General features: G+C 43.4%; 1 protein-coding gene across 1 annotated transcript in view; it reads left to right on the top strand.

The window, feature by feature from the left end:
- LOC143805885 (cytochrome P450 2C8-like) overlaps window positions 1-12,515 on the top strand; it is a 106,547-nt gene extending 94,032 nt beyond the window's left edge. Inside the window, exons 7-10 of the mRNA XM_077285628.1 lie at window positions 2,331-2,472; window positions 9,983-10,170; window positions 11,729-11,870; window positions 11,997-12,515. Coding sequence (XP_077141743.1) covers window positions 2,331-2,472; window positions 9,983-10,170; window positions 11,729-11,870; window positions 11,997-12,154 — 630 coding nt within the window. The 3' untranslated portion in view covers window positions 12,155-12,515. The remainder of the gene's footprint in view (window positions 1-2,330; window positions 2,473-9,982; window positions 10,171-11,728; window positions 11,871-11,996) is intronic.
- Window positions 12,516-14,904: the final 2,389 nt, after the last annotated feature.

Raw genomic sequence — 14,904 nt, 5'->3', positions numbered from 1 at the left:
TGTGGTCTTCCCTCTTCATACACAGCACACTATAACATGTCAGTCTACGAGCTGTAAGACCTTAGGTCTGTCTCTGCTGAACACTGAGCTCTAACTGACTATCAGGAAGCCGTCTTCTGTTTTCCTGCATAGCCCCTCCCTTTCCGGGTTAATCCCACCTAGTAACTATATGTATTCCCCAACTAAGTGCATGCAAACTACCAAACATACAAAATCACATTTATAATTGTGCAATGCAGTAAATAACAACACTAAGGGTATGTGCACACGTCCGGATTTCTTGCAGAAATTTCCTGAAGAAAACCGGAAATTTTCTGCAAGAAATCCGCATTTTTTTTTTGTGTTTTTTTTCCGTTTTTTTCGCGTTTTTTTTAGCATTCTGCAAGCGTAATTAGCTTGCAGAATGCTAAAGTTTTCCAAGCGATCTGTAGCATCGCTTGGAAAACTGACTGACAGGTTGGTCACACTTGTCAAACATACTGTTTGACAAGTGTGACCAACTTTTTACTATAGATGCAGCCTATGCAGCATCTATAGTAAAAGATAGAATGTTTAAAAATAATAAAAAAAATAAAAAAATGGTTATACTCACCCAGACATCTCCTCAGCGGCGTCCGTTCCTCTTCCTATAGCTGGTGTGTGCGCGCAGGACCTTCCATGACGTCGCGGTCATGTGAGCGGTCACATGACCGCTCACGACCAATCACAAGACAGTGACGTCATCGGCAGGTCCTTCACCGCACAGCAGCTATAGGAACCGAAGCGGCAGCATGTAGCGGAGAGGCGGGAAGACATCGAGGGTGAGTATAGGACTATTTTTTATTTTAATTCTTTTATTTTGGACCAATTATATGGTGCCCAGTCCGTGGAGGAGAGTCTCCTCTCCTCCACCCTGGGTACCAACCGCACATAATCTGCTTACTTCCCGCATGGTGTGCACAGCCCCGTGCGGGAAGTAAGCAGTTCAATGGACTCCTAGGTGTGCGGAATCCCCGCAATTCCGCATTTTTAATGAACATGTTGCTTTTTTTTCCGCGATGCGATTTTTTCGCGGAAAAAATCGCAACATTTGCACAAAAAATGCTGAATATACTGTAAATAATAGGAGGCATATGTTAGCGTTTTTTTCGCATTTTTATCACGTTTTTATAGCAAAAAAACGTGAAAAAAAACGCTAAAAATCCTGAACGTGTGCACATGGCCTTACAGTGGGGAAAAAAAGTATTTGATCCCTTGCTGATTTTGTAAGTTTGCCCACTGACAAAGACATGAACAGTCTATAATTTTAAGGGTAGGTAAATTTTAACATTGAGAGAAAGAATATCAAAGATAAAATGCAGAAAATCACATCGTATAAATTATATAAATTTATTTGCATTTTGTAGTGAGAAATAAGTATTTGATCCCTAACCAACCATTAAGAGTTCTGGCTCCTACAGACCAGTTAGACGCTCCTAATCAACTCATTAACTGCATTAAAGGCAGCTTTCTTACATAGTCACCTTTATAAAAGACTCCTGTCCTCAGACTCAATTAATCAGTCAGACTATAAACTCTACAACATGGGCAAGACCAAACGGCTTTATAAGGATGTCAGTATTTTTTGGAATAAATGTGGTCAATTTAAGGAGCACTATGGCTATAGAGCACACTGCAATAGATTAACAAACCTTTTATTAAACCTCTACGCGTTTCGGCAGCGGACTGCTACCTTCCTCAGGTGGATTTCCTCCAATTAAAAAACTTTATCCCTATATTGGGTTATCATGACCAAAGCCCTTTTATAGTGAGTTCATTTTTTGTTTTTACTTTTTTTCGGTCCACATATTTAATTTTTGCTGGACAAAACCAATTTTATTCTTTTCGGAAAATTATTATGATTGCTGATATAATTTCATTTCTAAGGAGAAAATTGTCAATAACAGGTAAAATAATCTAAGTCATTTTCTGTTCTAAAGTACTTAGTTAAATGGTGAAGTCAATAGATGTTTGAATGGTATGAACATTATTGGAGCAGATAAAGCAAATCATTTTGAGTCACAAAAGCTCCAAAGGTGGATTTCTTCAAAGCTTTCAAAACATTTGACATTCTATAAAACATTTGATTGCTTCTAGATTACCAGTACTTGTGTTGTGATAGATGGGCTGATACTGGGAATTTATAGTCCTCAAAACTAGAACAAAGAAAAAAAACACAACTCTGTATCACTACATGTCTAAGGATTAACTTCTCTTTGATATGACTAACAATATTGCACATACATAAGTGATACCTACTCCATGTGTTACATGCCTCTATTCAACCTTTTTTTTTTCACTTGTACCCATAGGAAAAAGGAAACCCTAATACAGAATTCCATTTTGACAACATGTTTGTCAGTGTTTTGAATCTCTTCTTTGCTGGAACAGAAACCACAAGCTCTACATTAAGACACGGCTTAAGAATGTTGCTCAAGCATGCTGACGTTCAAGGTAGATGTATACAGTAAGATGTATAGAAGATGTTTTTCTACTGGAGACTCTCCATTCATGTCTATGAGAGTGATAGAGGTAACTAGCCACTATCCAAGAGTATCCCATAAACACTGAAAGGAGCCGAAGTGATTGTGCATGACCATTTGTTCTATGCAATCCTGAAAGAAGTGATGAGTAGGGTTGAGCGACTTTTATTTTTATAGGATCGGGTCGGGTTTCACGAAACCCGACTTTCTGAAAAGTCAGGTCGAGTGAAATCGGCCGATCCTATAAAAAAGTCGGGGTCAGGGTCGGCCAAAACACGAAACCCAATGCAGTGCAATAGGATACTATGGTTCCCAGGGTCTGAAGGAGAGGAAACTCTCCTTCAGGCCCTGGGATCCATATTAATGTGTAAAATAAAGAATTAAAATAAAAAATATTGATATACTCACCTCTCCGACGCAGCCTGGACCTTACCGCTGGTAACCAGCAGCCTTCTTTGCTTAAAATGAGCGCGTTCAGGGCCTTCCATGACGTCACGGCTTGTGATTGGTCGCGGCCGCCCATGTGACTGCCACGCGACCAATCACAAGATGTGACGTAATTCTCAGGTCCTAAATTCCTAGAATTAGGAATTTAGGACCTGAGAATTACGTCACGGTTTGTGATTGGTCGCGTGGCGGTCACATGGGCGGCCGCGACCAATCACAAGCCGTGACATCATCTAAGGCCCTGAACGCGCTCATTCTTAGGAAGTAAGGCTGCCGGAAAGAAGCCGAGGGTGAGTATATTCCTATTAGGTATATACTCACCCTCGGACGCGCCCTGCTTCTTTCCGGCAGCCTTCCTTCTTAAGAATGAGCGCGTTCAGGGCCTTAGATGACGTCACGGCTTGTGATTGGTCGCGGCCACCCATGTGACCGCCACGCGACCAATCACAAGCCGTGACGTAATTCTCAGGTCCTAAATTCCTAGAATTAGGAATTTAGGACCTGAGAATTACGTCACGGCTTGTGATTGGTCGCGTGGCGGTCACATGTGCGGCACGCGACCAATCAGAAGCCGTGACATCATGGAAGGCCGTAAACGCGCTCATTTTAAGCAAAGAAGGCTGCCGGTTACCAGCGGCGATGTCCAGGGGCCTCCAGAGAGGTGAGTATATCAATATTTTTTATTTTAATTCTTTATTTTACACTTAAATGTGGATTCCGATACCGATTTCCGGTATCGCAAACATATCGGAACTCGGTATCGGAATTCCGATACCAGATTCAGAAGATCGCCGACCTCATGGCCTGGGGTCGGGTTGGGTTTCATGAAACCCGACTTTGCCAAAAGTCGGCGACTTCTGAAAATGGCCGACCCGTTTCGCTCAACCCTAGTGATGAGTAATTGGAGATATGGATACCAGATTTAGAGATTGTTTATGTCCCAGTAGTAGCACTCTTAGGCTGGCCATACACATTAAATGGCTGTAGGCTCAGCGATGCTTCGGCCGGCCATTTGGCCGACACCCATCTCAGTCGACTTGCCCATAGACAGGCGCGCTCATTTCGCGGAGTCCGACTCCGGTCTTTTTTTGAGAAAGCTACCAACTGACAATGTCGGCCAGTGACTTACCTCCAGGAGAACAATGTGATCGACAGTCCGAAATTGGGCAAGAGCAATCAACATTTTTTTAAATCAATCGACGGTGCCGCCAAAAGCAATAGACCATGAGACAAACTTGTCAATATCAGTAGGTTCAGCCGACATTAGTCTAATGTATTTGAGGGTTTTTTGTATTCAAACATTAATCCCTATCTTGTGGATAAATGATTAAAAGCATTCATGAAAAAGCCCATTAGGTCATGTTGAAGGCAAGAGAAGTGCTGCATTGTGCACTCAAGAATAAACAGTGATGGAAATCTTAACAGACCCTCCATCAGAAAGCCATTACTGAGATGGGAACATAGCCTTGGTCCGTAAGAAGTCTGCAACCCCATGGACAGATGACTTTTTGCCATAAATGGTTTTCTACATTCTGCAGAGAAACAACGAAAGCCAGTTTTATCAATTAGCCACTGCTCTCAGGTGACATCATGTCACTAGATTTTCTAGAGGCTAGCACTATTATTGCAAATAAATAAAATTGGCATCTCCCCAGTAGAGTAAACCCTGCCAGCTGGAGAAGGCTTGCTTAGTTTAGTGTACTGTTAGTTGGAGGAATGGTTTATCACAGACCTATATTATGTTAGGCACTAATCACTTTGCTTTTTGTTTTTCAGATGAATATCTCAGGGTAGCAGAGTGTAATTGTGCATTCTGTTTCACCCTCAAAGCGACTGAGAGGACAGGCTGTAACTGTTCAGTCGTGTTCTCTTGCGTCAGTGTGGCCGGACTAAGGTACCCTGACACGTCAATGCAGGTACTAAGCCTGAGGTCCGTAAGCCAACTAGCACTTGCCTCCCACCCCACATAGCCGTGGTTGCATAGAGCAAAGGATAAAGGAATCCTGAACTTCAGGACAGGTAAGTATAATCCTGTAATGAGCCCGTAAACACCCTTCCACCATCTACATCTTTCCCCCCCCTTTCTCCATGTTTTCTGGGTGGTGATAAAAAAAGATGTGCATGGGGCAGACTCTGCTGCTGGGGGGTCCTACTAATCCAACTTGTCCCTCAGCCTTAGTGGCTCAGGTTTAAACTGGCAAGGAGTGAAGCATCACAGTGGTGCTGGCTGGATGTTTCCAGCCAAACAGCGGCCGTATTACTCTTGGTCTAATGGAGAGGCCAGGCTTGCAGCCTATCAGGGGCAGTGTCTCAGCCTGCCGGTTTCCCATCCCCCTGGCTCTACCCATTACTATTCCAAGCTTCAGCTATGGCGCTTTGAAATGGTGTGAGACACAGAAGCACCTCAGTGGCTTCCTCTTTGTGGGACAGCAAGCTCAAAGAGGACACAGATTACTGCAACGTGGGTGTGGTAGGCTGTTGGCTACTGGCGACTGACATCGGGCACTCTTAAAGTTTTTGTGTCACTGCTTAGTGGAGTCTTATTTTTTTATTTTGCTTTTTTCTCTATCAGTTATAATATCTGAGTTTAGAGAGGATCATGCATGCCCATTAGCACAGCCCACACTTATCACTTACTATGCTTGTGTGACATGTAACAGTAAATATCCCACCGGTCAGTCTGAGACCTATTGTACTGCCTGTACCCCTCCTGCTTCCATGCTGTTAGCTGCACAGAGTGCCTCTATAACAGATGAAGTGACCCCTCCTGCCTGGGCTCATGATTTAGCTCAATCATTAGCCGAACTAACCAGGGTGTCCAAGACGTTGGTTAATGTTGTTGAATGATTGCCAGTGGCTACTGCAGCCCAGGAAGTCCCAATTACCACTGAAAGTGGGTTGGATCCTACAGCCACCTAGCACCAATATGGCTGGTTACGAAAGTGGTCCAGACAGCCTAGGGATATTTCTTTGTCCCAGTCACCTTCACAGAGGAGGCACACAGATTCCTTTTCCCCTTCCCAGTGAATTTGCTCCCATTTCAGAATGCATCCTAGATCCAGTTGAGAGAACTAAGGGAGATGATTGATTGTTTGGTGTCGGCAATAGATGCCTTTCTGGGAGGACATCTTTTTTTTTGCACAAAGGTCCTGAGAAAGACAGTTGCAATGTTCAAGGCAGTACTACTTGCTCAATTTCAGTGAAGGCCTGTACAAAACAGCCTTCTAGCCTTCTTCAGACAGATCAATACAGTCCCTGGATAGGCCTATTCATCTTCCCCGTCATTGACGCCAGTCTCTCAGGTGGTGGTTGACATCACCCCTGTTAACTCATAGCCACTCTTTTCGTCCCATTCAGTGGAAGGTGCTCACCAGTATATCCAGCAAGGGAGCAATTCTGTCACTTGGAGGTCCAAGGCACTTGGAGCAGGCAGGAGAGTCTGTTCCCAATCAGTGTGCGTAAGATCAGAGCTATCTGTCTCTTTTACATTTTCAACATCTACTCCAGGGGTTGCCAATAAGAGATCAATCAGAGAATGCTACGGATGTGGCCTATATCAATCGCCAAAGGGGCATGCAAAGCCCATCAGCCATGGGGGAAGTTACAGGGATTCTGGAGTGGACATAGGACAAGGTCCCTCTAATTTCTTCAGTCCATATATCAGTGGTAGACAACTGGGATGCAGACTTTTTAAGACTCCAGCAGTTACCTGCAGGAGAGTGGACTCTACAATCAGAAGTATTTGGGCAGATCTGTTGGCTGTGGGGTCTGCTGGATGTCAGTCTATTGGCATGCAAACTAAATCACAAGGTGTCAACATTTGTGACGGGGTCCTGGGACCCACAGGCGATCGCAGACGATGCTCTGGTAATCTCTTTCTCTCTGCCTTATCTCTTTACATCTAGATCACTTCTACCCAGACTTCTCAAAAAGATCAGAGCAGAAGGTGTACTATTCATTCTCATTGCTCCAGATTGATCACATCCAAATACCAGGCACCACAAAGTCAATCTCCTGGCGGATGTCCCATGGACTTTTCCAGACTACCCAGACCTTCTGTCACAGGGTCCATTCTTCCATCCAAATTTATGGGTGCTCAATTGATGGCATGGCTATTGAACCTGCAATTTTGAGGACAGCAGGTCTGTCTGAATCTGTCATTCAGACTATGGTTAGAGCCATCCTCATTGCGAGTCTACCATCGCACTTGGAGGACTTATTTTTGCTGCTGTGAGTCTACCAGTTCTTCACCTATAGTTTTTTACTTGCCAGTGCTGCTCTCCTTCTTACAGTCCGGATTGTAAGCTTGTAAACAAGGCTGGGACTGAACTCCCTCAATTGTCAGGTATCTTCCCTGTCTTTCCTGTTTCAGTCAAGGTCAAGACTTTTCTCCAGGGTATGGCACATGTTAAGCACCCTAATGGGGCCCTTTCGACTCTTTGGACCTCAATCATGTTTTGGAGGCTCTTCAGTCTCCGCCTATTGAGCCAATCAGAAAGATCTCTGCTCTTTTTCTTTCTTATAAGTTAGCTTTTTATAGCTATCACTTCTATTAGGAGGATCTCTGAGCTTGCACCTTAGTCTAGTCATGCCCCTTACCTTATTCTCTATCAGGATAAGGCAGTGTTGATGTCGGTTCCATCTTTTCTCCCGAAGGTGATATTGAGATTTTACCTGAATGAAGATAATGTTTTACCTTTCTTTTGTCCAGCACCATCTCATCCTAGGGAGAAGGCTCTGCAGAGCTTGGACATTGTTAGAGCTGTAAAATATTATTTATCAGCTACTGCCTCATTTAGGTGTTCCGATTCCTTGTTTGTTATACCACAGGGCCTTTGTAAGGGTCAAGCCACTCCTAAAGCAAACATTGTCTGCTGGATCAAGACTCCTATTATCCAGGCTTATTAGGCTAATTCCAGGGTGACCCCATTTAGGATTATGGATCGCTCTACATGGGTGTTGCGATCTTAATGGGCGGTTTGTCATCAATCATTGGCTTTGAAGCTCTGTATAGCAGGTACTTGGGCATTGGTGCATAATTTTTCTAACTTTAACAGGGTGCACACTTTTTTGCCTTGGCAGATGCAAGCCTTGGTAGGAAGATATTGCAAGCTGCAATACAGGTGGTTCTGTGTCCCCCAATAAAATGAATGAGAAAAATAGTTTTTTTACCTTACCAACAAAACTGTTTCTCGTAGTCTTAATTAGGGGACACAGCACTCTCCCTTGAGTGCCCAGTTTGGCATACAGTTATGTTTCTTCTTGCCTTAATTCTTTCTTTCCTCCTCCTACTGCTTTCTCACAAAACTGAGGAAGCCTGCTCCAGCAGACTGGGCATACTCTACTGTGGAGGAGCAAATTTTATTTAATTGCAATAATAGTGTCAGCCTCCAGTTGGCCACAGACTATCCCATGGTTCTGTGTCCCCCAATGAAGACTATGAGAAACAGATTTCACAGTAAGTAAAAAATCTAATGATTGTCGCTATGAATGACTCAGGCCAGTTTTTCTCTGAAATGTTGCAGAATTTCAGATAAACGGTTTGAAGAGTCGACTGAAGACTCTAGGAAGAGATGAGACTCCTCTCCAGCTGATTACTTGGATCTATCCCATGTATGTGTATAAGGAGAGACTTTTCAATCAACTAGAGCAGTGTGGCGCGAAACCAGCAGGGAACTAGAGGGAAAGGAGAGACTAGTTAGATGCCATTCTCAGCTGGCTTCTCTCCGCCCCTCTCCATCTGATTGACAGGTCTCTCCCATGTGTGTCCATAGGGTGAGACTTGTCAATTAACTAGAGAAATGTGGGGAGAAGCCAGGAAGGAACTATAGGGAAAGGAGAGACTAGTTAAATGCCGTCCTCAGCTGGCTTCTCCCCACCCCTCTCCATCCGATTGACAGGTCTCTCCCATGTGTGTCCATAGGGTGAGACCTGTCAGTCAACTAAAGAAGTGTGGGGAGAAGCCAGCAGGGAATTATAGGGAAAGGAGAGACCTGTTAGATGCCATTCTCAGCTGGCTTCTCCCAACCCCTCTCCAGCTGATTGACAGGTCTCTCCCATGTGTGTCCATAGGAAGAGACCTGTAAATCAACTAGAGCAGTGCAGGGAGAAACCAGCAGGGGACTATAGGGAAAGAACAGCCTAGTTGGCACCACCATCAGCCTGCTTCTCCACGCTATTCAAACTATGTTTTCTCTGAAACACTGAAGTGTCCCAGAGAAATATGTACTTGGCTACAATCATACAGCCGGGCTCTGATCCAAGCTGTGTGTAGTTTGGGCTGCATAAATTGAGTGACAGGTTTGCACCTTCTTCCTTCTGGAGAGTACTACTCTGCTCCCGGCTTCCTATTTGCCCAGTAGCAGAGCGCTCCAAATGAGTTACAGATTGGAAAAGCAGCATGGTCCATCTGCTGCCACCGGTTGTGTGCTGCAAGCAGCTGCAGTCATTCGTCCAGCTTCAAAGCAGTGCTTTACAGCCCGCTAGCGCTTCGCTCTTTGCCTAGGAAACCAGCCATTGCTGATTGGCTGCAACCATGGGCAGTAACCTAGGCAATGAGTTAAAGAGAATTCCAATTTCAAAACATAGAGGACTGTTAATGAATAAATTTCATGTTTGTATGTTTTTTTCAAGCACTTTACTGTGTTACTCATGTAAAAGAGACATCTCCTTTAACTACTTAATGCAATATCATGTACACTCATTGTGATGAGTTTGTGATGAGTTTCCATGTGTGGAGGGGGCTCAGGAGCTGAGCTCCCTCCACACACAGTAGATGCTGGCTATATTACACAGCTGCCATTTGTGTCTAACAGCTGAGCTCTGATTGTTGCTATTAATTATTTAACTGCTGCTGTCAATCACTAACAGCAGCATTTTAAATGTTTAGTTGCCCATGCGCACTGCTGCAATCAACCCATTGCAACACAATAGATAATTTATTCTATGTAAAAGTGGCCATAGCCTTTAAAAAAATTCTACTTTTAGTAAAAATCAAATTAATTTGACCAAAGCATTGGTTCTTGTTTTCTCAGCAAAAGTTCAAAAAGAAATTGATGTGGTGATTGGTCAGGAGCGATGCCCTTGTTTAGAGGATCGGAGCAAGATGCCGTATACAGAGGCTGTGATTCATGAGATCCAAAGATATGCAGATATTATCCCATTGGGTTTGCCCCATGCAGCATCTGAGACCACCAACTTCAGGGGGCACACAATCCCCAAGGTCAGAGGAAATTTGCTCATTCATACATAAGGCCATATTCTACAGACATGATGCATGGAGCTTAATGGACCAATTGAATTTTTCCCTGCCTAGTGAACTTTGGAGCTGTGCAATTTAAAGAGGTGTGCTGAAACTAACATGGATTCTCATACGAAATGTCAGCAGGAAGAGCAAAGATTATCCCCATCCTCAAATGAGATGTCTATTTTGGGGAGTAGGTCAAGCCTCTGCTCTCCCTGTTCTCTGTGCTCTCTCCTTATGATGCGCATTAACAGTGCACTCTTTTGCCTGCTCATAATTTTTCATTAGAGTCGGCAAGGAAGCGCACTGTCACTTTACATTTAAAAGAATATCATACAGTGAGAAAGGTGCTCCTACTGATCATACATTAGATTTGCCAAGTGACACATTCACATTACAGCAGGGACTAGGACACTGGTGACGCTTCGTTTCAGGGTGGAGGCTGTGGCAGTGACTGCAGCCTCTGCCCCTTGATGATGTCTTGTCTGAGTATCCCAGCATGCACTGGGGATTCTCAAATGAAATGTCATGAAACCTGACATAGGTACAAAATTTAAATAAATATAAAGCAGTTATAGTAGTGAGGGAACGGTAGGGACGTTTTCATTGAAGTACAATAAAAAAATGATTAGATTATGACATAAAATAGGAGACATTTAGAATTAAAATCAGTGTTGTTTTCAAACCACCCCTTTATAAGTATTGTCCACATTTCATGAAATGTTTTTATTTTAATAAAAATTAGTGCATTTTGGGCTAAAAATCATTTTTACAACTGGGTTTTATTAAACATGTTGCAACATTTGTTTACTAATTAAACATATTGCTGGGTAAAGAATGAGCCAACTGAATATCTAAAAGTAGGCTCATTCTTACCATCTGACAGGAGAGGATGTAAGTTACTCTTTTATCTATCTTTTTTCTAAGCTCTTGCCAGCTGTTTTACGGCAAATCAAAAGTTGAATGGGAAAAAATACCGTGTAAAAGTCAAATTGTGCTAAATGTTTAATAAAACCCAATTATGAAAAATATTTTTAGCTCCAAATACATGCATTTAAAGAAGCCCTTCTGTGAACTTTTTTTGTATTTCTATAAATTTGTGTATATCTGTACTTTTAGCTAACGTCATCTTCTCCAGCATCCAATGCTGTTCTGGTCTTCTTCTGGGAGACATCACTGCTATTCAGACTTTTTGGATCACTCTATTTATGAGCTGGAAGTCTCTTTTTTCAATGTGAGTCTATGGAGCCAATTACATTGTTCCATATTCTTAAAATGTAAAAGCCACTTCCATGTCATGAAGCGCAGTATGACCCGAGAGTCTGCTGAGTGGTGACGTCACTGAGAAGGGGAGCTGAATGACACTGAAACACTGAAAGCATTTTAATAATTACTACGTAATGCTTCATTTCCCCTCTGGGGTTGCTGTGTAGGAATTTAAATCTTGGTGGCTTGTTCCTCTAAATATTAATGCTGATTTTACTCTCTATTATATTCTCCTCTCTATTAAATGTTGTCTCGTCTTATTGCATTGAAGGACACCACCGTGTTTGTTTTCCTGTCCTCTGTACTGAAGGACCCCAAATACTTCAGGAACCCATCGAAATTTGACCCAGGGCATTTTCTGAACGAGAAAGGAGAGTTTCAGAAGAACGAAGCTTTCCTACCATTTTCAGCAGGTATTATTGAGTCAATGACACAAAATAAAAATTTATTGATAAAGTCAAAATTTAATTTTCTATTTTTGAATTTTTACTTTAAAAAAAATCTAAAATAAAAATGTATTTTTTTCCCTTTCTTTGTAGGGAAGAGAATTTGCCTAGGAGAAGGAATGGCAAGAATGGAGATTTTTCTGTTTCTCACCTTCATATTGCAGCATTTCAACTTGAAAACAGATGAGAACCCTTCTGATATTGACATTACCCCTCTACCTTATAAAATACGTTTTGTTCCCCGCTTATAGCTATGGCTGAAGGAAGTAAAGGAACTTATAAAAATCTGCTCCTTAACCTCTTCACCCTGGAGCCTGTTTTCATATTCCTGACCAGGCCAATTTTTTTTTATTCTGACTTGTGTAATTTACTTTGGTAATAACTCTGGAACTCGTAAATGGATCCTAGTGATTCTGAGAATATTTTCTTGTGACAAATTGTACTTCATAATAGTGGTAAAATTTGTTCAATATAACGTTGTTTATTTGTGAAAATACGGGAAATTTGGAGAACAGTTTTTAAATTTTGCAAATTTCAAACTTTTCATTGTTAACCCTTTATAAAGAGAATTATGTCACACAAAATAGTTAATAAATAACATTTCCCACATGTCTACTTTGCATTGGAACAATTTTTGAAGCATAATATTTTGGGGTTATGAAGTTAGAGGGGTTAAAAGTTGATCAGCGATTTCTCATTTTTACAGCAAAATTTACAAAACTTTTTTCTTAGGGATCACATCACATTTGAAGTTACTTTGAGGGGTCTGTTAAGTTTTGCGGATCACACTAAATATAAATTATGATAAAGTGCGATTGCAACCCGGGGTCCACCGTGCAGTGATGGAAAACCGCAGCTAGTGAACAATGGCGGAGCGAAGCTGCGAGCTAGCACTATAAACACACCAAGTTAAAGGTCACTCAGTGTGAACAGAGCGCAAAGTACCTAGCTCTGTTACACCACAGAGTGGTACTAAGAAAGAAAGCACTCAGAGCTTTAGGCTACTTTCAGACATAGCGCATTTTTGAGCGCTATTTTGCGGGCGCTTTTCAAAAATGCGCAATGTCATTTTCGTCTGCCGGCAAAGTGAATGAAAAATTCACTTTGCCGTTCAGACACACCGCAAAAAAACGCGGCGCTTTTGTCTGCAAACACGCCGGCGTAAAAAGAATTGACATGTCAATTCTTTACGCAGCGGCGTGTCTGCGTATCCCCCTAGGGCCCCATATTACCGTCCACACACAGCGCCTTTGTCCTGGGTGTCGGCGTCTTTGTACGGAGGGGTTGACACCCAGGACCGGACGTGACGTCGGACAGGAAGAGGGAAGCCCCCGCCCCCCAGTGAAGCAGCATGGAGTCCTTCTGTGTGTGTGTGTGCGTGTGCGTGTGCGTGTGCGTGTCCCCATGCGATGCTAGTGCCACCATTGTGCTAAGTCGCCGTATGGGACTACTACTCCCATCCGGTATTAGGATGGGAGAGTTGTCCCTGTGTCCGGCGACTTAGCACAATTGTAAAGTTACACAAAACACCTACACACAATACACATACATGACACACAGTACATACAACATATAACACAGAGTATATACTCACCAACAGCACACTTGTAGGCGAAGCCCTCGATCCTCCAGGAAAAAATCCAAAAATAATAAACCAAATTCATACTCCCTGTCCGCAGAATCCATAAAACGAGTGTCCCACGCCGATCGGCTGCTCTCCGGCGATACACTGCCAGGAGCGAAGCTCCTAGCAGTGTATCGCGTACTGTTCCGGAGTTCAATGACTCCGGCGTCTCGGTTAACAGCAGTACAGCTGCGTTGAACTTTCCCACGCAGCACTGCCGTTAAGCGAGAGTGCCGGGGTCAATGACCGCCGGTAAACTCGCTCGCGCATGCGCAGTGACACACCGACAGGAACTATGGCTCCTGTCAGTGTGTTGCTGCAGCCGTGGAGAGCAGACATATCTCTGGATGTGTCTGTTCTCCATGGAAAATCTTGATACGTGGCACTTAAATATGTGGCAATTAAATACGTGACACGTGGCACTTATACATGATACGTGTCACTTAAATACGTGGCACTTAAATACGTGATACGTGGCACTTTGATACATGGCACGTGTCTCTTATACGTGGCACTGAAATATGTGGCACGTGGCACTTTGATACGTGGCACGTGGCACTTTGATACGTGGCACTAAAATATGTGGCATGTGGCACTTTGATACGTGGCACGTGGCACTGAAATATGTGGCACTTTGATACGTGGCACGTGGCACTGAAATATGTGGCACGTGGCACTTTGATACGTGGCACGTGGTACTGAAATATGTGGCACGTGGCACTTTGATACGTGGCACGTGGCACTGAAATATGTGGCACGTGGCACTTTGATACGTGGCACTGAAATACGTGGCACTGAAATACGTGGCACGTGGCACTGAAATACGTGGCACTTGGCACTGAAATACGTGGCACTGAAATACGTGATACGTGGCAAAGAAATACGTGGCACTTAAATACGTGGCACTTAAATACGTGGCACTTAAATACGTGGCACTTAAATACGTGGCACTTAAATACGTGGCACTTAAATACGTGGCACTTAGGCTATGTTCACATTTGCGTTGTGCGCCGCATGCGTCCTTTTTTTGATTGATTTTGGACGCAGCAAAAATGCAACTTGCTGCGTCCTCTGCGGCCGGATGCGTGCGCTGCAGTGACGCATGCGGCGCAAAACGCAAGTGCGACGCATGTCCATGCGCCCCCATGTTAAATATAGGGGCGCATGACGCATGCGGCGCCCGACGCTGCGGCGCAGACCGCAAATGTGAACGTAGACTTAAATAGCTGGATAGAGCTGGATCCGCGGGCTGTGATCTGGCCTACGCTCAGCACTCTGCGGAGCGCTGTCATTCAAAACACGTCCACTCATTTTGGTGTTTAGTCCCAAAATGGAGGATGGAAGAAGAAAAGGGTTGGACAAGGAAATGACATCATT

Source organism: Ranitomeya variabilis, chromosome 2, assembly GCF_051348905.1.
Source record: "Ranitomeya variabilis isolate aRanVar5 chromosome 2, aRanVar5.hap1, whole genome shotgun sequence".
NCBI lineage: Eukaryota > Metazoa > Chordata > Amphibia > Anura > Dendrobatidae > Ranitomeya > Ranitomeya variabilis.
This window is presented reverse-complemented; position numbering and strand designations above follow the sequence as displayed.